Below are 27,797 nucleotides of genomic sequence, written 5' to 3'. Positions count from 1 at the left end.
GATTGACAGACCTTAAAAAGATTACCCAAGTTTAGTTATTTTTAATAAGATGTTCTTTGATCTTAAAGTGTTCATAGTCAGTATAATTACATTGTAATTAAGATAACAGTATAAAGAAATATTAACTACCAGTGTCATATGTGACAGTAATATAAAATTAATTGATATATGAGTTACAAAATTATACTGTAGGGTATTACATGAAGGCCTAATAGTGATTCCCCTGCTCCATCGGGTGACAGTTTTAATATTTCCTGGAGATTCTAATTTTATCTGTTTCAGCTGCATGAACCTTCCTGCTTAAAGGAATGATTTCAAGAAGCACCAGGAAACCTTATAAAGAAATGAAGGGAATCAGAGGAAATTAATTTTATTTGCCAGCATTCATCATATGTGTACAGATATTTTCTCATCCTTTCTACATTGATAATTTATACAGTTTACTTACAAAAGTGTCAATTGAATCATATAAAAATTTTCAAATACTTTGAAACCAAACTTATTCTGCCCTATGTAATGGTCCTAGTAGGAATTACATGGGGTAGGCTGTAGAGTAATGGCTGTTGGACTTTTACCTTTCTATCACTGATTCTCCTCTGCTTTCAGACATGAAACTTTTTTAGCTTAATAGGTAAATGGAAAAGAGGATTCTTTCTCCAAATAGACTGAAGTTTAAACATATACTTCTTAGCATATACATGGAATTTGTCCCATTTCTTCATGTCATGTTTCCTCCCAGAGTAAATACATTGTTCATCTTTTTGATTTCTCTTGGATAACAAACAATATCCACTATAAAATAGTCATGCCTAACTCTAATAGGACACATATATAATACTGTGTAAACAGACAAATTACATCCACTTATATTTATATTTATATATATATATATATATACATGTGTCTGTATATATGTGTACTCTACACATATATTTATAATTAAAAATAATATACAAATATCACACATATCTCATTATTTTAGATCCCATACCATACTTTATAAATGGTCTTTGAATTAGGAAAATCTTATCATCCTTTCAATAACATCCTAAATTTTCTTTAGAAAATGTAAGTAGCTTGCTTATATATAATACAACACAAAGGTGAAATAAATAAAATACTCAGCTGTTGGAGTTGTTAAAAATGTATTTCTTACACCATATGGCTTCTGTTTTATTCCATGATGTAGTTTAGTCAGTCAATTCCTTTTCAAGTCTTTTTGCTAAGTAGGTAGGTTTTGTTTTTCAGTTAGATTTTAAATCCCATTGCCCTCCTCCGCCACTCCCCATGGCTGCTTTGATGGAGTGTTTTTCATTTAGGGAAGTTGCAGAATGTATGGCTAAGACACAATCTTTCCCTAGATGGACTTGGAAGCTGAAGAGTGGAACTGATTTAGATATTATTTAAAATAGCTGTGTCTTTGCGGTACAGTTGACTCTCATGCAAATATTTCCTTCTAGGACCTATAAAAGTAGATTGATTCAGATCAGAGTAAATCATTCAACCTTGGGAAATCAGTAATTTATGATCTCACAGATCAGTTTATACACAAATGTTCAAAGTTAATATTTGCCTGCTAAAATTTAATGTGCATACTGCATAGGCTCACCATGTACATAATTAAATGAATATCATTTTATGATATGATTGAAGTGATAAAACAGCATGGTGCTGTGGTGCTTCTTATAACAGGATGTCCATAAATATTTTTAATTTGTTTTGAAAACCCCTCAAGATATATTTAAGAGAAATAATTACATAAACACAACAAAAAGCACCAAATCTCCAATTATTTTCTCTTATCATTTTCACCCTATGACAGTTGGTCAAATGCTCATTCACCTCCAGTATCCATGCAACCACTCACCAGGTTCTTTTCTTAAAGTTGTTCTTCCTATTTTGGTTTCTTGGTTTTCACATCTGTTTACATAATCTGCCCAAATAACATATGCAGTATTAGACAGATGTACACTTACTTATCGGTCAGATGAGGGAGCAAACAGCGTGGCACCAGAAACATTGCGAAATAATTGATGACAATTTTGTTCCAATAAAATGATATCCTATCATAGGCTTTTGCAGTGTCTGCAGCTGTTATTTGTGTATCAATCACTGTGTTGAACACATGTCCTCTCCATCAGTTAATCCTGTAGTTCTTATGTTTCTGATGCTCACTCAAGCAAGGCTCTTTAAAGATGTGAAAGCAAGAGCATAAGCATGTTCTCCACCATCCATTCTAGAAGATAAACCAAGTCAACCTCCAAGGATGTTATCAATAAAAGTCGGTACTGTTTTCTTCTATGTGGGCCGATGTTAATAATTTTCAAAAACAAGTAAAAGAAATGTGAAATAGAGGAAGCAGATTTTCTATTAGGAGTCAAAACACTACAATATTTTTGTTCAACTCATAACCCAGATTGTCCCTAACTACATCTGAGAAACAGCAACAAAGTTGTATGAAGACACACAACTATTGAATGAAATAGGTCCCCAAAGGGTATGGAAGTGCTTCAGCATCAAGAAATAAGGCAAGCAATGACTATTGCAATTTTTTCCGGCCTTTTTAAGTCTCACATCCTCTTTCACATAGTTTAGTAAACAAACAATAAATATGAACGTCCTTCATTCTTACATACTCTACAATAATTTAAACATGTATATTAAATGGCATGATTCATCACTGCTTTTTTTAATTAATTTATTTATTAATTAAGGATTTCTGCCTCCTCCCCGCCACCGCCTCCCATTTCCCTCCCCCTCCCCCGATCAAGTCCCCCTCCCTCATCAGCTCGAAGAGCAATCAGGGTTCCCTGCCCTGTGGGAAGTCCAAGGACCACCCATCTCCATCCAGGTTTAGTAAGGTGAGCATCCAAACTGCCTAGGCTCCCCCAAAGCCAGTACATGCAGTAGGATCAGAAACCCATTGCCATTGTTCTTGAGTTCTCAGTAGTCCTCATTGTCCGCTATGTTCAGCAAGTCCGGTTTTATCCCATGTTTTTTCATACAAATGGATGGAAATAGAAAACACTATCCTGAGTGAGGTAAGCCAGACCCAAAAAGAGGAACATGGGATGTACTCACTCATATTTGGTTTCTAGCCATAAATAAAGGATATTGAGCTTATAATTCGCGATCCTAGAGAAGCTAAATAAGAAGGTGAATCCAAAGACAAACATATAGGCATCCTCCTGAATATTAACCTTCATCAGGCGATGAAAGGAGACAAAGACAGAGACCCACATTGGAGCACCGGACAGAAATCTCAAGTTCCAAATCAGGAGCAGAAGGAGAGGGAGCACGAGCAAGGAACTCAGGACCGCGAGGGGTACACCCACACACTGAAACAATGGGGATGTTCTATCGGGAACTCACCAAGGCCAGCTGGCCTGGGTCTGAAAAAGCATGGGATAAAACCGGACTTGCTGATCATCACTGCTTTTAAGTAGCTCTTTTTTTATAACTTGCTCTTGGAGTTCTTTCTCTGCCATTTTGTTTCTATTAACTTCTGTCTTCAGGTTTATTTCTGTAAAGAAAACAAAAATGTCCAGCGAACATCACCATGTAGTTTGTATATCCCCTTTAGTTTCAATTGCCACTATCATATTCATCTGACAGTGTTCTTATTTTGAAAACATTGCCCTATTGTTACTTTCATGTGTTCATAGTCCTAGACAGTCATTCAAAGGGAGTTGGGTTTTCTTAATGCTGCTATTAGTTTTGTTTTCTTCATGGACATTTTGAAGTTTGGTAGCTTCTTCCTTTTCACCCACTATACAGCCTCACTAGGTTTCTCTGTCTCTGCAAATAGAGTCAATGTGTCAACTTTGTCCTGGAATCATAGTTCCAACTGCTTGCACACCTGTCCTCGATTGTCACATTTTTCCCGCAACTCCATATTCTCAAAACAGAACTCCTTATCCTTTATTATATGATATTTTAAAAGATTGTTGTGTTTTTATTTCATGTAGATGAGCATTTTGCTTCCACGTTTTTAATATGTGAATGTATTGAGAGCATATATGATATCTGTGGAAGTCAGAAGAAGGCACCAGATTCTATGAAACAGGAGAATGGTCTGGTAATAAGCTACCATGTGAGTGATGCAGATCAGAACAGGGTCCTTTGCAAAAGCAGAAAATGCTCTTAATCACTGAATCATCTCTCCAGTTTCTTCCTTGTCTACTTGGGTGGTGAATCTATTCAGGAAACAAAAACAATTAGCACAAATACCATAATTTTTTTTTAAATATTCATATTGATGCTTTAATGCTATGAGTTTCCAATCTGAAAGGGACCTTTGTTTCTCTCTGTAGAGTACTTTCACTAAGTTCCAACCCTCTTCAATGTATAACTGAAAATATAATAAAACATCGTTTAATTTGCCTGTATACATCAAGAGTTCTTGTCCTTGATCTACTCTTCAACCTTAAGAGAGCTTCTTTATATCATTGTTTACAAATGCATTTAAATATTCAGTATTTTTATCTATTTATAAGATGAAATAAAAACATTTAATCATGACAACCACTGCTTTTCAAAACATGATTCCTGCTTGGCTTGATTTTATGGGCATAGGATGAAATTCTGGGTACCACATATAATTAATTTAAATTTCTAGACTATTTATAATTAGCAGAATTTTTAAACTGCCTTGATAATTGCTTAATATAACACTAGAATTTGTGTGTGTGTATGTGTATGTGATCTTTTCCCAAGTAATATTGCCACAAAAAATTCCAACTGTTTGTTTATATGCCAATTTATCATTTCAACTTGTTATTCAAGAAATACTTAAGGAAGAGAAATAATAATAATAATAATAATAATAATAATAATAATAATAATAATAATAGTAATCTATTTAGAAGATGATTAACTAGAAGTAGTTCTTATGTTATTTTAGACTTATGTTCTAGGGAGAAAGACAGACAACTGAACAATTTTCAGAACAAACAGTAGAACTTTATCTAATAAGAGAGCAAAAATAAAGAAAAACACAGTACCCCAATCTCTTAGAGCTGTCTTCTAAATTGAATCACAAGGTAAATCAAGTATTAATACGAAAGTAGGGAAGAGTGACTGAAACAGAAACCGCAGAATCTGTCAATACACTGAAAGTAGAAAATACACATACAATGAGAGAACACAAAATATGTAGGAGGGCCCACTTGGTCATCCCGGCTCCCAGGCTAGCTTAGCCCCAAAATAACCACACAGAAACTGTATTATTTAAAATACTACTAGGCCCATTAGCTCTAATTTCTTATTGGCTAACTCTTACATCTTAATTTAACCTATCTCCATTAATCTGTGTATCCACCATAAGGTCATGGCCTACCAGCAAAGTTTCAGAATGTCTCTGGTGTTGGATCCATGCCATCTCTCTCACTCCACCCTTCTTTCTCCCAGCATTCATTCCAGTCCTTCACACCTACCTAAGTTCTGCCCTATCAACAGGCCCGCACAGTTTCTTTATTCAGTAATAGTAATCACAACACACAGAGGGGACTCCCACATCAAAAATACATCATTGTGAAGAAAGCTGTCACATATGCAAAAGAAAGAAAAGGTAGTCAAAGGGAAGTCAGGACTAGAGGTCCTTCTTCAAGATGTGACATTTGCTTAATACATTCAGTTTCTAAAAATTGAAGAAGACAATTTAAGGTGTTAGAGCTTAACCTCAAAAATGCTTTCAAATATTGCAACTCATTTATGTCTAAAAGGAAAAGTGTGAAAATGTTCCCCTAAAATCTCAAACCCTGTACTTTCTATAGTTCTTTGGATGTCAAGTGATGAAATGTAAAGAAGTGTCTGTGAGTTAATGACCATAATTTTCAAATTGATCAATATTCAAGGGAAATCAGTGTTAACTTACTAATCTCTCAGTAAATTATGATTTACAATGTAAAGAAAATATAGCTGAAGCACATATAGATGGAAAAGATACCTTCGAAATATGTCAGTAATATAATAAAACAATTTATTTGAAAATTAATACATTTATCTTTCTTATTTTCATATTTGAAATGTGATTTCTAAAAATGTTCATTGTTGTATCTACTTTTTCACTTACAGACTTGTATTCCTCCCTTAAATCTGCAAATCTGATTTTAAAACAATGAAAAGCCATAGCTCACAACAGTGGGATTATTCCTGGTGGGTGGCAATGGCCAAATACTACCTTTTAAAAAACCATAAAAGGAGAATCTATGAGAAGAGCCTAGACATTTTCTTCAATTGTGCCTTCAGATAAATAAAAGTTCTAATAACGCAAAACAGAAGTAAGCATGAATGATACATCCAGTTGATTAAAATGTAATGCAAAGGAACAACTTTAAAGATTAGAGTCCTTTATTACATAACTAAGAAGCAGAGACACTGAATTTCAGGCTTCACAACTTCCACATGCCTAATATAACCTGAGTCCCTTTACAGATCCCAAATATCTGGATCATACAACCAAGAGTACAAACAAGTAGCAGAAGCATATTGGGCAATTTTGAGGCTGATGATCGCTCAAAAGTGATATTTTAGGATTTTCCTAAATGAAATCAGCTTCGTATCTTGCTCCTTCAAATTCCTCACTTAATTTTAGAATTTAATTACCAAATAAAATATGTCCATAACTTGTTAATAAATAAACTGGCACTATGAAATGAGGAATCAGTACTCTAAAATGACATGTGAAGTATATAGTAAAGGCAACAGTAAACTCTATGTATATGCAAGGGAGTTATGTATTTGCAAGTTTACTTGTTACCTGTCATCATTAAAACTTTACATAGGAAGTCAGGAATTTTTCAATGTGTTAGGAAAGGTTAAATCATATCCAGATAGTCATCAACTTAATTATTTAAAAATATCTATTATATAAATTGAATTATTTAAAGATAATTTCTTAAAATATGAAACAAATATTATAATACTGACAGGAGTCCGTAGTATAACACCACAACCAATCAAAATGCAGAATTTTGGAGCCCAGTTCCAATGAGTATATCTCTAATAAAAACTACTATATATAAGGCTGAGGAATCATTGCAGAAGAGGGAGTAGAGAGATTGTAGGAGCCAGATGATCAGGGAGCTTTCTGTGAGATTGTGTTTCTAGTATTGTCAGGGGCTACATCCATTTAGTCTCGCCGGAATGACTGCCCAAATATGAACTTAAGAAGGAAAGAAATAGATGTGGCAAAGTAGACAGGGAAGTCTAGACATGCACAAAGAACTATAGGCAATTAAGGAATGCTGAGATTGAGAGAAATAGTCTTCCCCAGGAGAGCACTCAAACTGGTTATTCAGTACCAAACGGTTAGTCCAGAAAAGCATACACATACAAGTAACATTATACAAGCTGAGCAGATTATATTTAGAAATATATATGTACATACATATATTCCTGTAATAATTCATAAAAAAGAAGCCAGACTTTTAAAGAAAACAAGGTGGGGTATCTGGGAGGGCTTGGAGAGAGGAAAGAGAAGGCAGAACTGATATATTAATTTCAAAAATGAAAGTTTAAAAGAAAAAATTTGCCATATAATTTTAAAGTTTTCTTTACTATGGTGTACTTTATATTTCCAGAGTACTTTAAATTTATTACAAATTTCCTACCTATAAGTTGAATATTCAAAGGGCACATTAGAAAACAGTAACAAACAATATAACACCATAGTCAGATTAAAAGTGAGTAGATCCAAGGATCTCAAAGACTTTAGAAGGCTTTGAAATGAAGCCCATGGTTTCGATTACGTTAATGAACATTTCCTGCAAGCACTAAGTCAAAGAGAAAGAGTTAAACCTTTTGTACTGGTTTTGAGCTCTGAACAACATTGTGTTCAGAACGCAGGCGGAGTGAACTGATCTGAGTTTATGTTCAGCATTCCAGATGAGCTGAAGAAAGACTCAAATCCACTGGCTTGTCTGAGAGAATTATGGGAAACTGATTTGTGACAATGTCCTGTCCCCTGACTTGCCAGGTGTCTCTTCACTTTTAAACAGATTTTGCTGTGAGGAGGTGACTCCAGAGCTCATAGGGTCGGGCGTGGGGTCAGAGGAGGACTGCTTCTCTGAGTTGATTCTCCTCCTTTCTTTCTGTGGATGTCACTCAAGTAATCAGGTTTTAGAGCCAACACCTTTACCCACTGAGCCCTCTTGCAGACTCAGAATTCCCCTTGTTTCAGTTACATCAAACGTGAGAGAGGTACAAAGTGTTATACTGGCGATTTTTAAGTAGGTATTGATGTGAAAAGCCACCGAGTTCACAGTTTGCAGCAAGGTTTAAACTACTGAATCCCTTTAGGAAATGCTCTCTGAGTATAGCTGTAACCAGAGACCCTGCTTTGCTTTCCCAACCCTCCAAACCCGAATAATCATACAGAAACTATGTTAATTTAGCTAATGGCTTAGGTGTATTCCTAGCTAGCTCTTACATCTGATGTTAACTCTTTTCTATTAATCTGTGTATTACCACAAGGCTGTGGCCTACCACTCAGGTTCCAGTGTCATCTTTTACCAGCTACATAGTACTTCCCTGACTCCACCTACTCTCTCTCTCTATAGCTCTGTTCAGATTTCCCACCTGACTTTACTCTGCTAAGTAACTGGACAACACTGATTATTCATTAACCAATAAAAGCAACACATAATGCAGAAGGACATGCCACCTTCCATAGCTGACAGCTGTTCTGTGGGCAGTAAAAATTCAGATTAAGCTGTCATTACTGGTCGCTGGCATAAGCAGTTTAAGAGGTTGATAAAAGGCTTCATGATTGAACAGGTTTCAAGCAAGTTCTTGCATGCATCCTGAATTTTGGTATGCAGTGGGTGATTAGTAGGACACAGGATGGAGGTATTGATTAGCTGATGACAAGTCCTTCCAAAGCTCTCAACTGACAAACACTGCCACATAATGAATAATAAGAGGGAAAGATGCTGAAGTTGCAAGGTGCAGAGAAGGGGAGGCAGGAAAAGCACCGCTTGCCTCAAAATTTGGAAATCTACTCATTGACTCATAATGGAAATTCATTTTTTGTTTTTATGGCTGGAATTTTTCATTGGGACCTCTGGTTCCCCAATAAATGACATGGAGATTTATTAATAATTATGAATGTTCCACCAGTAGCTTAGGCTTATTATTAACTAGCTCTTATAGCTTAAATTAACCCATATTTATTCATTTGCCTGCTTCCACATGACTCATGGCTTGTTACCTCATCTTCTACACATCTTGCTTCCTCTGCATCTGGCTGGCTGCCCTGCCCTTCCTCTTTCCAGCTTTCTTTCAATCTGCCTTTCCTGCTTAACGTCTTCCTGTCTAGCCAATGGCTCGTTAGCTTTTTATTAAACCAATGAGAGCAGAAGATCTTCATAGTGCACAAAAGGATCATTCCACAGTGTATTTTCTCCCTAAGTCCTCCACTTACCTTTCAGTGTTTTAATTCACATCAGAGTATGAGCACTCGTGATTCATTGTGTTAAGTAAGTGCATAGTACAAAATAAAGTAATATAAATATAAAATAAATAAAACAAGATATATATGCTTCTCCATGGATTTGCTCTTCCTTACCAAACATGTGTAGCTGTTGCTAGCACAGTTCTTTTCAATGTGATTAAGATGGGGCATTTGTGTAAATCTAAACATATTTCTAATATATTAAAATTACAGTCTTGTTCAGATCTCCATCCAAAATATGTGGACATAGAATTTGCTTTGTTTTTGTTTGTTTGTTTCTATTTTCTGTAATATAAATCTACTTCTTTTCACAGTTTACTTAGGGAGATGAATAGAGAAGAAAATCAGTCATAAAGTAAAGCCGTTAGGCTGCACGGGGCAAACGCTTGACTGTGGGCCTAGGCCGGTACTGGGCCAATATTACATTGTTCTTTATTCTCACAGCTTGCATTCTACAGAAGAACTTTCCATCTTCTTTTATCATCCTGATTAACTGTTTTCCTCTCTACAGTAACAGGTGCAGCCTTCTGTTCAAATTGCTTAGCAGTATCCCTAGCTGTCAGTATGGGTATCAGACGATATCATTTACACTAGGGGCTGCCTCAGGTCATGTGCCAACCACTGGTCCAATGAGCTTGTGGAGAGGAAAAATATGCTCTGCCAAGGGTGTCAGCATCCTAACTACCAACCTGGTAAGAAATAGGGGTCCTGAGAGCCGAGGTTTAGTTGATTTTAGAAGCAATCCAGGTTCTCTGCCCCTGGAAATGGTAATTATTACATTTTTCATCCCTCTGTAGAAAAATAAACATGCCCTTTGCATCATTGCCACCAGTTTCTGCTGGCAATTGAGTAAATTTTTACATTTAGAATGACTATCCTGGCATTAAATGTATTCTAGTAGCCCAGCAAGAAGTTAAAATTTATTTAAAAATTTAAATAAAATGATCCCATTGCTACCATTTAAACAATGAGAATTAATTGAAAAATTAATTGAAGAATGTCTAAGACAGATTATAATGTTTACACAATCGAGTTTTTAATACCAGATAAAAAAAGTGATAAATATCCTTGGGAATAACAGCATAAATATGTATGACGAATAATAATTGCTAAATGATATAATTAAGCACATAGTGTTAACTTACTCATTGCTAAATTGCAAGATAAAAACTAATTTAGTCTTTAAATTTAGAACACTTTAAAGAGGAGTTCCTGAATTTAACAGATATATGTCATAGCACTTACATATCTTTTCCTTAATCTTTATCGTGTAAATGTTAACATCCTTACTTCTCATTAGCTGTCCCTTTAATATATTTGGATGTAATTAAATGTTTCCAACACTTCACAGAGGTTACTTAGTCGCAGTGGAAGATTCTCCCTTTAGCCACACAGCTGTCTTTTTCAATGGGTATTATGAACCATCATGAGGTTTGTGTGGATTTGCTTTGGCTCTCTTGTTTGATTACAGACTTTCCCCCAGTACCACTAAAATAATCTCTCTAGTGATGAGTGCCATGATTTCATAATCTAAAGCACTGCTTAAGGGAAACATTCTTGGACAGTTTGCTGTCCTCTTTCCTTTGGAAGTATAAGGGTTTAGTCACTCACTAACTGATATGTAACAAAACAGTAGTTTCAAGATGTGCCCATTCACTCTTGCAAAAGAAGACCATCTATTCACGACTAATTTCAACGTCAAGGTTTGTCTTACTTTATTTGAAAAATAGCCTTTGTTGTCCTTTGTATTAAGGTGCTTTTAGAAGTTATTGTGCAATCTTATAGTCAATGAGGAGAAAATATTAATGCACAAATCAAGAGAATGAAGGGGAAAATCTTACTGTTTAAAAAGATGAATGTCTAGGAATTTGTGGTACATTGTGCTGTATTTAATTGAATAAAGAACTAGAAATTATATATATATATATATATATATATAATTTATAAATTTTCTTTAAAGGTACATAATATACATGCCAGGCATAGACTTGAAGAAAAGATAGAGGCTTATAAATAGATTGATGGATGTAGGCATGTAAAGACCATATATAGACAAGCATTTGTATATCAATGTGTTGTAACTGTGTTTTATATGTGTATGTGCACACATGTGTGTGCAAGTGTGTGTGCATTTGTGTGTGTGTGTATTTAAGAATATATGACAAATATAAAAATGAAACCTGTCCTTAGGATACACCAGCATTTGCTCTCACTACCTACTCTGTACATTAAGTAGCTTTGACACAAGGTGCACGTTGGCTATACTGTGTTCCCTCTCTGTTGAAATCATAGTACTCCATCATCGGCTCTTCAGTTTTCCACAATAGTTTTGTATAGGTACAGCATGAGTGAATACATGCATTTATATGTGCTCTTGGTAATCGTGGGAGCCTAATTTATATTCCACGGTGCATCCTCGACTACTTTTTCTAATTCCATATTAACATTAGCATGTTACATTAAACTAGTTTTTTTTTTTGGGTGGAGTAATACTTACTTTCATGAGGGTCCATTTAAATTCTCATGATATGCATCTTCTTTAAAAAACTGTTTAGTTATCTGTGTTTCTTAGAACTGTGTTTGGGAAACCTATTAAACTTTTCTTCATATTTTGTGATTGCTGAAATAACATAAGCCTGCCTCCCTAAGACTCCACATCATCTATCAAATCAACTAATAACAATGTTTCTTACTTGGTGATTTTGGATTTGGATACATGTTTACAAACAGGTAGACAGTCTATGAAAATTACTGTCTCATAATTTTTCTAAAGAAGTTTCAAAATAAAAAGATAAAAATTCCATTTACTCCTTAGCTGTGGTTTCAGAAACTGCTGTAGGATCCCTTCTGTAAATCACATGGGTGGACCCTCTACCCTGGCCTTCTTGGTGTGGCTGCAGGCTTTTCATCTGCACATCCCTTCCTGGCTGTGCACACCACTTTCCATCACTTTCTTCTCTTTTTTGTTCACCGAGGCTTACATAACTTCCAGCTAAATGCTACTTCTCCCAAGGTGTCTGTTATCTTTGTAGAGCAGAGACTCAAGACACGAAATTTTAATCATGAGGAAGTAGTGGCCTAGGATTCGGCTCCCCTAATGACAGCACTAATTAATGCCAGGCTTGCTCACCTGAGTGCAATGCCCTAGACCACATGATGGAAAAACAGAGCTGACTCATGCAAGTTATCCTCCATCCTCCACTTTCACATTGGGGCCTTATTGTGCTATCCATTCAAGTAAACTAATAAATATAAACATAAAGTCAAAACATAAAAAGCTAATCAATCCTGATTGTCAGTGAGCAAAAGGGGTAGATTTGGGAAGAAAGCATGGAGTTAAATCTGGGTAGTATAAGGTGGTATTTCTGTGTAAATGGATTATTTGGGGTTGAGATTATATTCTAAAGACTTGATTTCATATGTCCCATGGGATGTCAGCATTACTAAACGCAGTCCTAGAACGAAATTTAACTGTTCAAACTAAGAGCAACCTAGTTTGAAAAAACAACCTTTGAATAACCTTGAGAGCTTGCGTGTTTGCACTTTAACCTTGCCAGTCTGGTAGTGAAATCAGTCATTTCACTTTCTAGTTATTTCTGACTTTTAAGACCCAAGTAGCAATTTCTATGAATATTAAAATATATACTAATCATGTAATTTAACAACATATGTCATATGGTGGCATTCAACAATGTTGTTACTATTTATTGCATTAATTACTTTATTCCTCAACACACAAAACATTCAAAATCTACCAACTTAATAAAGATTAAGAAATGTAATTAAATGTTTGGAAAATCAAATTAAAATATTGACAAGGGAATGTGGTTTAAAACAAATACACCAGCAGTCTGCTGTAAAAAAGTAAACTATATTCAAACACAAGAAATATTCATATATGCTCAATTATGTTCATAACAGCATTGTTTGTAATAGCCAGAACCTGGAAACAACCTAGATGCTCTTCAATGGAAGAATGGATGAAGAAAGTATGGAATATATACATATTAGAGTACTACTCAGCAGTAAAAAACGACTTCTTGAATTTTGCATGCAAATGGACGAAATAGAAAACACTATCCTGAGTGACTTAAGCCAGACCCAAAAAGAGGAACATGGGATGTACTCACTCATCTTTGGTTTCTAGACATAAATAAAGGACACTGAGCCTATAATTCGTGATCCTACAGAAGCTAAATAAGAAGGTGAACCCAAAGAAAAACATATAGTCATCCTCCTGGATATTAACCTACATCAGGAGATGAAAGGAGACAGAAACAGAGTCCCACATTGGAGCACTGGACTACAACCCCAAGGTCCAAATCAGGAGCAAAAGGAGAGAGAGCACGAGCAAGGAACTCAGGACCACGAGGGGTGCACCCACACACTGAGATGTTCTATCGGGAACTCACCAAAACCAGCTGGCCTGGGTCTGAAAAAGCCTGGTATAAAACTGGACTCACTGAACATAGCGGACAATGAGGACTGCTGAGAAGTCAAGAACAATGGCACTGGGTTTTGATCCTACTGCACTTACTGGCTTTGTGGGAACCTAGGCTGTTTGGATGTTCACCTTACTAGACCTGGAAGGAGGTGGGAGGTCCTTGGACTCCCCACAGGGCAGGGAAAGTGGGTCTGCTCTTATGGCTGATGAGAGATGGGGAGTTGATTGGGGGAGGGAGGGATATGGGAGGCAGTGGCAGGGAAGAGACAGAATCTTTAATAAATAAATAATAATAAAAATATTTTCTGTGGGGTATGCAGAATTTGTATATATAAAAAAGAAATATTCAAAGTTATTTCCTTAGCCTTTCATACATAAACTAAAGACTCTCTATACAAATGCCATGTTCTGCTCCCATGACGTATCAAAAGCTTCCCAGAGTTTGAAACATCATCTTCCATCTAAAGGGTATGCAAATTACATTGAGTAGCTGAAGGCACTTTAGCGACAGAGAAAGTCGCTTTTCTTTCTGCTGATAGGTTACCCACACTCCATTAGTCAGCCCAACACCAATGTGCACTGGAAAATGATAACTAGACTTAGTAGGATATATATTAAAAATGTAGAAAAAGATAATAATTTGACTGGGGTCTGGGTAGGGATGGGAGAAGTTGAAGGAGAGACATGAAAGTTGACTGTTAAAAAGGAATTGTACTGATGTGTGGAATTCTCAAAGAATAGAAAAATAAGACATCCTGAGATTCTTTCGTGTTCCTTGAATTTCTTGTTGGTACTTTTTTTTTTTTAATGAGTTGTAGGTCAGTGTGAGGCAAAAGTATTCTAGACCTATATGCTAAGCAACTTTCTGCCTACTATCACTTTGTAAAGCTTCATTGCTTGGCCTAATATCCCCAAGGCTAAATTTACAGTCATGCAGGAGAGCTGTTCCTAACAACCAAAGAGGAAGAAGAAAAAGGTTTTGTTTTGTTTTTTTGCTTGGAGATTCTTAGCAGACATTCTGCCTGAGTTCACTAGCTGTCACTGGACCACATTCCCATGCCCTCCCTACCTTTGCTGCCTTTACAATAAGAATAAGTGTTTTTCAAATTGACAGAATTTGGTGGCAATAAACACTATCCTGTCCACATCCTCTTTCCTCACCATCAACTGACATCCAATTGCAACTCTGTCTCCTTTGTGAGTTGTTCCATTATGATATTCTTCCAACAATGCACAGATAAAGCTGTCATTGAACCCATATCGCATTAATGTAAATATTCATAGTTAACCGACTTTTCTCATAAGTCAACATCTAGATGTGAAAAGGGGACCCTGTGCATTAAATAATGAATATTTCAGAACCTTGAAAAATAGAAATGGACAGCTTAACAATGTACTTTAATATCAAAAGAGAAATTTGAGATAAGTCAAATTTTTATAGTGGTTAAAACACAGCACAATGGGTAGGAGACACTACATAGTTCCTGAAGAGCTTAGCCATCTGCTTCACTTCTCAGAGAGGCAGAGATTAGAAAAAGCATGTGAATTTTGGCACCTCCTGGGAGACTGGATAAAGATCACATAGGATTTAGTGAATAGAGCTTGCAAAGAAACACTAATAATTTAGGTTTTCTTTTATATTTTCAAAGAAGACATTTCAGAATTTTATCCGTCCTTCACACTGTATATAAAATAACTCTGCCTATTTGTTTCACCGACTGGGCTTTTGAGAGAGCGCTATTAGAAAGCAAATACAGTGTTTTTGCTGGCATATCAGGGGACACAGAACTGCAAAGCACTAATTCAGCAGTAAGAACTGGAGTCAATCATCTTGAAGTGGTGGCTTTATTTCACTGAATTCCTGTATCCTGTTCCTCATACTAAAAAGACTTCAGCAATTTCCCTGGTGTATGTTTGTGTGTGTGGTGAGAGTATGTGTGTGTGCATGCATGTGTGAATTTGTGCAAGGGTGTGCGTGTGTGTGTGTGTGTGTGTGTGTGTGTATGTGATTTTTTTAAAGTTCAGAACAAGTCACTGATTTTTTTTTTGGAAATCATAACAAACAAAAAAAAAACCCAAAAAATACATGAAGTGCATCAGCTTTTAAATTAAATTGTTAAAGAAAAAATTCTAACTTTTTATTTGGAAAATAACACGTAGAATAAGAATGTTTATAGAGTAATTTCCTCATGCTCATGAAGATAGGCAGGACATAGGAGCATGGCCTCTTCTTCCTAGGAATAATGCAGTTCCTTAACATTCAGCCTCTTTTTGGTTATATGTAAGATGTCTGCATGAGAACAAATGAATTGCCATTTGCATCTCCAAAATCACTTGGTGCTCAGTAAGTAACAAAATACTTGAGAAACTGGCAATAACAATTGGAAGCTCAAAGACACAGGACTTATTTTTCATAATAGACATTATCAAAATTTTGTGTTTCCTCATCTACAAAACTAAAAAAGGTCCATGTGCATACAAACACACCACAGACACAAAAGTGCACACACACATGTACATACACTTACACACATATATCCATACACAAATATATACATGTACGTATGTATAAAAACATATGCACACACACAAATACACACCCTTCCCCAACTCCTGAAGATGGCAGTTATTTGAATATTCTAATGTTTTTTCATTCAGTTCTGTAATATGCTTCCAAGAAAGTCATTACTGACACCCACAGTCCTGTGTCAATGTATTTTAACTGATATTTGACATTAAAGAGAAGAAAGGGAATCAATTTTAGTGTTTAGACAAGAAAAAGTGACTAAGTAGAAAATAGCTCCAAATTTTTGCTAAAATAGCTACCAATTTTCTGTTTTCTGATAACTTGCTAAGAGTTACTTTTTCTGTGTCTTGACATGCCATGGGCCTAGGGCTTGTTTGGTTGTTGCTTCATAGTAAATTACCAGAAACTCAATGTCTTGGTGCCACATTGGTTTATAGTCTTAGTGGTCTGAAGTCTAAGCGACATCCCAAGACTGAGTCCTTTTGAAGACTCCAGGTAACTGTCTTTGCTTTCTCCAGCTTCTAGAATTCTCCAGCAATTTTGTTGCCAATTTCCTCAGATTTCAAGTATGAGCTGTCATTAAAGTTCTTCTTTTTATTCTAATCTGCTATAATATACTTCATGATTATGTGCCATCTTCCTCAATATGCAAACACAACTTCCTACCTTAAGAGCTTTTTTAAAATGTGCTTACTATGTCCTTTTTTGCTATGTGAAGTGGTGGGTTTGTAGGTATATGCATGGAGATATGAATTCCTCTGCTGCGCTATTAGTAATCAGTCAAGCATTAGGGGTTATATCGAATTTCATTTCTTAAATGACTTGTCTCTATTTCTTTTAGCTTCAAAGATGAGTCTGCTCAGGCATAATCATAAGTCAGTTTTGATTTTAGGAACATTTGTACATATTTTGTGTTGGCTCATGCACATATGTCAGCAAAATAGTTATGCTCCTCGATTATCACAAGCTTTCCCAATGACAAGGAGAACTGAGAATTCCAACTCATGAGTCATATCCTGCTGTTGAAACAGAGACATTCTTCAATATGCAGAATTCTCCCAATTCTCACCTAGGTAAAGCTTGCAGAGTGGATTAAACAAAGACAGACGATAGCCTGCCTTATGACTGCATGCTCTTTAAGACTGGTGTTTCATTTTCATTGACTATTCATTTTGCTTCACAAAACAAAACCACAGAGCACTTTTAATGTATCTCCTTCATCTACATCCTCCAAAATGTATGTATCAGAGAGCTTAAAATGGTGAAGTACATTTTATCTCAATTCACTGTTTCAATATTCTTAAAAGGATACTTCAAAAGCAACCAACAGAGCCCTCTGGTCAGTCTTTAGCATAGTCATCTAAACTGCTATTGTTCGCTAGCTATAAGAGACGTGGATGAAAAACACCAAGTACCTTACAGATTTTTTTTAAGCTTTCATGGATGCTTTAATTTTATATAGTACAACCTGCATGAATTCTATAATGTGAACTACTTAGGGTATTTTATTATGACCTTGGGAGAACTTAATTTTATTTTGGTGATTGAGTAAATGTTTTCATCATTCCAACTCTAAAATTCAGCACTGATCCAATTCAGATTCTGTTTTTCTTTTTCTGTGCATAATTATGCTATAAAAATATTAAAAGTGTTTGTATTTTACATTAACGTGTTTTTGAAAATTTAAATATCACATGATTATACACTATAGGATGTGATGTGACTTTTTGAAACACATACACATACAGAGTTTTGGAAGCATGGCATTATTATACCTATGCCCACAAGGTTTCAACATTTCCTCATATGGATATCATTTTAGATCCTCTCCTGCACGAATGCAATACATTGTTATTACCTATATTCACCCTACATAGAACAAAATATCAGAACTTAGTTCTCTCATCCAACTATAACATTGTACTTGTTGGCCAACCGTCCTCCATGTTCCCATTTTGTACCTTCTGGTAACCACTATTTTATCTTTAATTTTTATGGGACAGCTTCTTGAGATTTCACACAGAAAAAGTACGAGCATTATGTGTTTTGACAGTATCTGTCTTATTTCACTTAGCACAATGTTCTCCAGTTTTGCAAACGATATCTTCCTTGACAAGATTTTAGTATTTTTAGTATTATGCATGAAAAGCATTCCGTTGAATGTGCATACCATAGTTCCCTGTACTATCCGGTGGATCTTAGCTTGGCCTATCCCTTGGGTATTGTCAGTAGTGCTGAGTGATGCCAAGTCAGCAGCTGATCCCTCCATATCTTCTTAGAAGTACCAACACAGAGGCAAGGGCAGCGGTCTGTACAGGAGCTCATTACCCAAGAGTTGCAGCAAAGATAGCAAGTGAAACTGGAGCTTTGGAGGTTTCCATTAGAATGTTACATGACGATGGACAGTGGGAAGAAAAGTTGTTTCTGTAAGAGAAGAATAAAGAGATAGAGTTAAGACTGCCACAAGTTTGAAACCAGATGATACTTCTAGCAAATCCAGGTCAAACATGGCTACAGAGTGAGATCCTGTTTTACAAAACTAAAGGAAGAAAAAAGTATTGCCATGTTGGTCCTAGGATCCAACTTGGGGTTTACAAATTGATGCCATGTTCCTTTACTGGCTGAGCTGCCTTTCTGGTTTTCAAATATTTTTTGAAGGTTAGAACTACCATTACAGGCCACAAAGCATGCTCACCAGGTAAGCATTGCACATTAGTAAACCACTATATTTAATATGGGCAAAGACTTTCCTTATAAGCAAAAACACCTCGGTTACATAGTGACTTTAAGGCCAACATGAGGGCTATTTGAGACTTTGTCTCAAAAAAAACACCACTGCCAACTCACTACCAAGTGGTGAAATGATAGAAGAATAAACTATTAAGAAAGAAGCTCCAAGGGACTGGAGATAGAGCTCTCCTGGCACTTGCAGAGGACCCATCCAGGTTCAGTTACCATCACAAACATGGCAGTCCATTACTGTCCATAAACATAGTTCCAGAGGGTTCCTTGCCTTCTTCTGACCTCCATGGCTCATTTGTGCTTGTGGCACACATATGATTATGCACGAAAACATAAATAAATAAAAATAACTTAAAATACAATTGAAAAATAAAACAGAAAAAAGCCTACTAAACATACTATTTGGAATAATTAAAATGTTCTTCTGGGGAATTTGTTCTTTGTCCTTAAGTGTACATATTATTGTTATAAGATAAGAAAAGGGATTTAGGTCCTTCTGAAAACTCAAAAACTAGAATTGTTACTTTAACTTTACATAAGCGTCCTCAAAAATTTCAGGATGAACTAGTAATACCCTTAAGTATTTCTACCAGTTCTCTTCTGATAATCGTTCAGCAACAAGACACAAAAAGCCATTAAGACCCCTTTCATTTTAGAAACGATGGATGTGTGTTTTCATATGAATTGCGTTAACCACCCATGTTTACGCTATCAGTGAGGTGTAAAGAGAATCAGTTATTTTTAACTAAATTCTGAAAAGCCATAACACCTGTCTAACACTGTATTATCCAAACGTTGTTTCTGTTCTTTAACTTAGTTACCCCCTTTAAGCATACTTTCCTGTGTACCTGGATCATCAGCTGTTGAATACATTTGTATGCCCTCTCTACACCTTAGACTTCAAAATTTACTATCATAGTTAGCAACTCACATTCGCTCTAAATTTCTCTATAATACCTTGCTAAAAATAACATTCTCAATAGTGTAAAACAGTAATTGTAAGGGCAATTGCATGAGATTATTGCAAATTGATATGACAAATTAGTCAAGGATGTAGGATACTTAAAAATCTGCATTGAATTGCTAGATAAAAATATTTTTGATTGAGGTGAGAGCCCCAATTTAAGAAATCTGATAATAAAATATAAATTAACTACTGTTATGGCAATTAACTTATAATAATCTCTCCATTACTAAAGTTTTTCAAAAAACAGAAATTGCAATACAATTTTAAAAATGCATGTTTTTATATAAGCACAAGCATTATGATATCAAGCTCTTACTAAGAACACAATGAATCCGCATTCTGTGTAGACCAGCCTTCCTTGTATTTCCACATTTGAATGCAGACCTGTTCTAAGGGATGCACATGTGCTGACTGCTGGCTTTTCCCTGTGGGATGTAAGTGAGCAGCCCTCGCATCCACATAAGCCTCTTGTTTTAATTACAATGAAAGACATTGTGTTTTCTACAATAGAGAAGATATTTTACAAAGATCTGTCTGACTGTCTCGCAAGTGTGGGTTGAGGCATTAAATGGGATGAGTGGAAAGCTCACAACCATATGGTATGGTGTGCTTCTGATTAAAAGAAGTGAAATAAGGAGATGTATTTTTAAATGCTTGCTTCAAAATATTGAAAAATATCTTAAGGTTATGTTCAGTGTTTCTACAACTGAACTTGAATCATGTGATTGAAAAATAAGCAGATTGGGTTATCATAAACTTTTAAATGTCACTTCCTAAAGATATAAAACTGTCTGTCAAACCACATCAAAATAAAGGTATTGTCTTACACTACATCAATTGTGTGTATTAGTGTGTATGTTCCATGCATGTGTACACATCCACGCTAACGTGCGCTTGTGGAGGTCACAGGAGGCTTTTTCGCCTCGGTGCTTGACTTCTTCTCAAATCTCAGCTACTTTGAGAGCAAATCTAGTGCTCCTCGTCACTCTGACGTCTCTCCTCCCTTCATCTTCACACACATTGCCTCCCGTAACCGCATCTTCCCGCAGTTCCAGCTTGTTTGGTTTCAAGATTTGATCGTTCCTCTGAAATTCAGACTTAAATATTTTGCCGTTCATGTACATTCCTCCTTGGATGTCTCCCAAGTATACCAGACTATGGATATATTTTGAAAATGATTGAAATGTCTAACATTTTTGACTCACAATTTCAATCAAGATTCTGATATTTAATGAGACAGCGGATATGGTGTTTTATCTCAGTTCTTCATAAACTATAGTGTTCAAATGCTGTTTTTTATCCATGTCTGTATCCATCCAGCCACCTCACAGATCTTCCCATGCCATCTCTCACTTTGCAGAGTTCACTTGCACGCCAGCAGCCAGAGAGTGCTTAGAAAATCCCGAGCGAATCCCTCCGTTCTGTTCTGACCTGTCCACTAGTCTCACATAGTGTCTGTTGTTGTTTTAGGTAAAATGCACAAGGTTCATTTGTCTCCCCCCATCCTTTACCGTTTCATTTTGTCTCTTTTTACTTTATATTTTTTCTTCATCACCCTGACCTCATCGCTCCTTCAATTTATTTGCTCCCTTTTCCTTAGACTATCATCTTTAACACATTGCCTTTTATTCGAGAGAATGCCAAGATCAGCCTTAAATAGCTCTGGTCTTATCTGTGGCATCACCTCCATACCATCCTTAGAACTATTCTTCACTGCCCCCACCTCTCCATTCTGTCTGTTTTCCAAGGAAATTACATCTTGTAAACACAGTTTGTTCTATCCTCATAAACACACACACACACACACACACACACACACACACACACACACAATTGAAGCGAACAATGTTCGGTAAACCAAAGTTTTAGTTGTTTGTAATTTTGTTTTCATTTCCCCCTAATGCCTAGACAAAATTAAGATACGATGACTATCATAGTTAACTTTGTCAGCTTGACATGTAGTCTTGTGGGAAGAGAAAACCTCAACTGTAGAATTGTTTCCATCAGACTGACCTGTGAACAAGTCTTTAGAGGCATTTTCTTGATGGTTACTTGATGCAATAGGGTCCAGCATACTGTGGTCAGAACCATCCCTAAGCCATTGGGCCAGACATTTTAAATAGTGGTAGAAAAATGTGAGCATGGTTGCTAGCTTGTAAGCATATTCCTTGATGAATTCTGCTTCAGTTCTTGAATGTTTTCCATACCCCAATACTGGGTTTCCCCAATGATGCAGTGAGTCCAATGAGGCTGAATAAAAAATCCATGTTTAATGAGCAAGCACCCCTGGGTGATTCTCAGGGGAAGAAAGCAGAAGAGACCATGCTGTGGGTCTAGGGGTTGGCTCTTAAACACCCTGTAGGCATGATCTTCAACAGCCACAAGGGAGGAGCCATCACTGGACAGGTTTTCTGAGTGTGGGGTTTGGAATAGGTCCTGAAATGGAGATTCCCAACAGTTCTTGTCTTCAGGACTTGAGTGTCTTCCATGGCTTCCCTCAATAATGTACTGCAAACTATAAGCCAAATAAACCCTTTCCTTCCCTAGTTGGTTTTGGTCAGTGTTTCTTACAACCAAAAAACTAGGGCAGAGATAAAAATGCTTTAGAAGTATGTGTTTGCATTATTATTTATTTACTGTCTGTGAAAGACAGGCTTCTGTGAGCCTAGGCACTTTTTATTTTTCTAACTTTATTACTTGCCTTGATTTTTAAGACACTATCCCTCTAACCAGGCCTGGAGGCACATGCCTTTAATCGCAGCACTTGGGAAGCAGAGGAACACAGACCTCTGAGTTCAAGGATAGTTTTGTGTACAGAGTGAGATTCAGAACAAAGCTATATAGAAAATCACTGTATTGATAAACAAACAAAAAGAAAGAAAGAAAGAAAGAAAGAAAGAAAGGAAGAAAGAAAGAAGAGAGAGAAAACAAAATAATAACAAACAGACTTGATCCAGACATCAGTTTCCAAGTTAAGACCACAAGGGGTGCACCCACCCACTGAGACAATGGGGCTGATCTATTGGGAGCTCACCAAGGCCAGCTGGACTGTGACTGAGAAAGCATGGGATAAAATCGGACTCTCTGAACATGGCGAACAATGAGGGCTGATGAGAAGCCAAGGACAATGGCACGGGGTTTTGACCCTACTTCATGTTCTGGCTATGTGCAAGCCTAGCCAGTTTGGTTGTTCACCTTCCTAAAAATGGACAGAGGGGGCGGACCTTGGACTTTCCACAGGGCAGGGAACCCTGACTGCTCTATGGACTGGAGAGGGAGAGGAGTTTGGGGGAGGGGGAGAACGGTGGGAGGAGGGGGAGGGAAATGGGAGGCTGGGAAGAGGCGGATACTTTTTTTTTTCCCTTTTCTCAATAAAAAAAAAAAAAAGAAGTATAAACCAAATAAACATTTTTCTTCCCAAGTTGCTTTTAGGTAATGATGTTTCATTGCAGCAACAGAAACCCTAAGCCAGTTCCTCTTCTACCCCTAAACTGTATGCTGTTAGTACCCAAATACCTTGGTACTTTTATTTCTTTTGTAGCATTGCCATTTATTAAGTCTAAAACTTCTGAGTAGACACATATATTATCAGATCTTTTCAGGAAAAAAAATGGGTTTTACATCTTTGAATATGTAGCATAAAGCCTCTGGCCAACTAATAATGTAACCAAGTAAATCAATGCCAAGTCATGTGATGATGGTGATGTAGGTACTGTTGATGAACTGAGTAAGCATGGCAGGGTATTGTGTTACTTCTCAGACACTATCTAATATATGAGAAAGAAAAAAAATTAAAATTTACCAGCATTTGGACATTAAAGGCTGTGTGCTTATATCTGTTAGTACTAAATTTATTGATAGTTATAATTGGAGAAAGAAGGAAATGAAATGTGAGAAAAGGAAAGACGCAGGATCTAAGATAACACTGGGTGCAAGACGCGCCAGGGTTTTGTATATTGCTAAGGGACAAAAGTACAAATGAGAATGACCCAGAACAACTGTTATTTTAACTGCAGTCACTAGCCATCAATTCTAGGAAACATTGATAATTCATGCATGTGAAAATATTTTCAGGTAGAACCATAAATTAGGAGTAAATATAGCAAGAAAAATCAATATCCGCTGAATTCATTAACACCTTAGGAGAGATTGGCAAACCCAATATTAAAAATATTAAAAGCAAAATAGCAAATTTTGTACGTGCAAACAACTCCAGAAACCATGTCAAAAGAAGCATGATGGAAGTTTTACTATCCAGAAGAAGAAGCAGCCCTGTTATCTGTCAGTTTTAAAAGCAGTAATCAGTTCTGCAATACAGATATCTCATACATAAAGACATGGTGCATCATATCAGGATAGAGAGTTAAGAAGAATGACATTTAATTTCAGTATTAAATGACTATCAAGTTTTGCCCTATTTGGAGTGATGATAAAGCTGAAATTCTAGTCATTTAACTGTTGTTTTGATGCAGCATGGCCTCTCAAGCTCACGGGCTGGAACATTTGTGCACCATATTTGATGTGATAAGGCCTGCAGTCATAAACACAAACAGAATTCTTAACTCTTTTCAGAACAGACTGTGTGCACCTACAATGGAGTCAAGCCTGCCAAAGCAATGTGCTCGAGCTGAACAACTAAAGTTGGAAGAAATGTTTGCTGTAGCTTTGCTCCTGAGCAGCGTGGCTCGGGGTGCTGATGCTAAATGACGTATACTCTGTAAGCTCTTCGGTTCATGGTCTGACCACTCATCCTTGATTTCCAAACATTTTCCTTTGCAGATCAGCAGTCGTGTGATCCTGGTGAATTTCTCTGCCATGACCACGTGACTTGTGTCTCTCAGAGCTGGCTGTGTGATGGGGACCCTGACTGCCCTGATGAGTCTGATGAGTCTTTAGCCACCTGTGAGTAGAAAGGCTCTTTGCTTTTGGATTTGCTTCCATGTGAAACCAAATGGCAGTTGCTTCCACAGATCACTGCTGTTCTAGCTGGTTCTATTTATATTTCCTTTAAAGCATAACCTGACAGATCTGAAATCTTTTGTTTCTATTTTCTTTGGAATTGAGTGTGTGAATGGGAGACGAAGTCCAGTTGTAGAGTTTGAAGTAACTTACTGTAACTGTGCTGGTACTGGGAAACTTACTTGCTTAGCAACACAGAACCTTGCTCCCATTTGTCACATGTACCTTGAGATGCAGGAAAGTATAGAAGATGCATCATTAAGGAAATTCACCTCTAGCTTTCACATCACTTACATTAATTTTTATAACTCTGCAGATTACTGAACCTAATTTCTTTAGAACCTAATCTTATCTGTGATTAGATAATCTTATTATTGAGGGTCTTAACCTTTATAAAAGGAGACTGAGACACCCTTGATGTCTGAGGGTTCTAAGCCCAGTTGAAGCATTGTTACATGAAATCCTCTGAGGATTTTACCACACTGGACATAGTATACGGAAACTGTGACTAATAATATGATCACTGCTGAATGACACATAGTTTTATGAATGCTCATCTGTCCTTCAATGTGTGAACCAGACACTAATTTAGATATCAATATTTTTAGAACTTATACCCTCAGTCTATGGTCCTTGTGTGTCCAGATTTGCTGGTATATCAATATTATCCCCAAGACAATCACACAGTTCTTTCTGTAAAGGCAAGGTGAAGAAAAAAAAACATATTACAGTTGATTGATAATGTTGTGATAAAACCATAAAAGGCAAACCAATGGTTTTAACTATGCACTTACTCATGTTGCAAATAGAACTAATGCATTAGTTATTAAAATCTTGCCAGTAAAAATGAATCAGTGCTCTTTAATAATCATTGTGTTTGCAATTCCTATTAAAGTTTTTCAGCATAAGTCGGGCGATGGTGGCGCACGCCTTTAATCCCAGCACTCGGGAGGCAGAGGCAGGCAGATCTCTGTGAGTTTGAGACCAGCCTGGTCTACAGAGCTAGTTCTAGGACGGGCTCCAAAGCCACAGAGAAACCCTGTCTCAAAAAACCAAAATAAAATAAAATAAAAAGTTTTTCAGCATAGATGAAAGTGATTGTGCATATGCGAGTTGCTTGTCTTTACTTTAAACCCATCTTCACAGGGAGAGGTTGTAGGTATTTAATAAATTTCTCATTTTTACCAATTTTACATATAATTATAAAATTTTTCATTGAGGTCCTGGGTGCGATAGATTTAAGATAAGAAAATAAGAATGCTATAATTAATTAAAAGTTCTGCTGATCCTTACAAATGTATTATTTGTGAGTAGAAATGAATAAACTGCTCACCTATGATACAACACACATGAACCTTAAAATATTACATAAATGGGAAGACAGTAGCCATAAAGGAACATTCATATTATAACGCCATTCATTGAAGGACCCCATATAGACATTTCCAATTTAGATTTCTTAATCTAGACTTTTACAGTTAACACGGTGCTTCCCAATGTGCTTTGTGAAGTTCCTATGAGTTTTCACTAATCTCCATAACATAATTTTATAATACTATAACTCCAAAAATGTGAGCACTCAGTGTGAAAGATCAACACACTCAGGATGGAAAGCTGTGAAGACTGATTCCTTATGGATAGAGAGACATGCTATTGTCTGTGATTAGATAACAAAGCACATTGTTTCATAAAGTTTAAATTAAACTATATGATGCAATGTGTTTTCCCCTAAATCTACTTAGCCTTTACAAGGAGAAGAATGCGTGAGGATTTATGATGAAATATGGAATCTCTGAAGTGAAAAATTCCAACAGGAATCAGATACTGCTGAATAAAAGTAAGATAGTAGCCTGATAACTGAAATGCTTTAAAAAACAAATGCACAGAGGACAAAAAACAAAGTTAAATAAAACCAAGATATAAAGAGAGTTTAAATGAACCCATGATTTGATTTATTCCTCTCTTTGGTTTCTTTGGAAATATTTTCTCATATCCATTTGGATGGAGTTAAATATTACTACCAGCTACTAACTTAAAAAGCTTGCCTGAGTTCAACTTGCCACATGGTGGATTTCATTTTGAGAAGACTTGTCTAATATTTGGGAATTTTAAATATTTTTTAATATTTCTGTCAGATACGAGAACAAATTCTTCACTGTGGAGATGAAGTTCTTCTTGTGTGTAATTTGAAACGTGTCTTCAAGTATCTAAACAATGATTAGAAGCACCTTTAGTTCCTATGAGGTGAGGAGAATGGGAAATCAGGAGACGTCTCCAGCTTTGTTCTCACTGCTTTCAACTCACTGTTGTCAATTGTAGCATGCAGCTAGGATGAAAGGAAACATGGGAAAGGTTTCTTTGTGAAATGCAAGCTTGGCACCATCTGTGGCGAGGGAGTCGTCCTGAAAGGCGCATTCTTCGGAGATATTCAAATCTTAATTCCTTCCCAGAATTATTCTCCTCAATGCTTAATGAGTCTCCCTTTCCAACAATCAACTCCAGCTGGTGTGTGGTACTTTCTGGGGAGCTGAAGTTATCGTAAATCACCTCATTTCTTTTTTCAGCCAGGAAAGTATTAACTCTGCTACTTGTCCTTCCTTCCTACTGCTTTTATTAATGTTTAGAAAATCCCTAAAGAAGCCTAGGCAGTTTGGATGCTCAACTTGCTGAACCTGGATGAAGGTGGGCGGTCCTTGGACTTCCC

At 36.4% G+C, this 27,797-nt stretch overlaps 1 protein-coding gene across 1 annotated transcript in view; it reads left to right on the top strand.

Moving 5' to 3' along the window:
- The window catches only part of Lrp1b (LDL receptor related protein 1B), a 1,800,012-nt gene that overhangs the window by 308,046 nt on the left and 1,464,169 nt on the right, over window positions 1–27,797 (top strand). The window contains exon 2 of the mRNA XM_026778709.1: window positions 24,914–25,036. Within this exon, the coding sequence (XP_026634510.1) occupies window positions 24,914–25,036 (123 nt within the window). The remainder of the gene's footprint in view (window positions 1–24,913; window positions 25,037–27,797) is intronic.

This window comes from Microtus ochrogaster, chromosome 4, assembly GCF_000317375.1.
Source record: "Microtus ochrogaster isolate Prairie Vole_2 chromosome 4, MicOch1.0, whole genome shotgun sequence".
In the NCBI taxonomy this organism is placed as follows: domain Eukaryota; kingdom Metazoa; phylum Chordata; class Mammalia; order Rodentia; family Cricetidae; genus Microtus; species Microtus ochrogaster.
The sequence above is the reverse complement of the archived record's forward strand: the minus strand, read 5'-3'. Positions and strand labels throughout refer to the sequence as shown.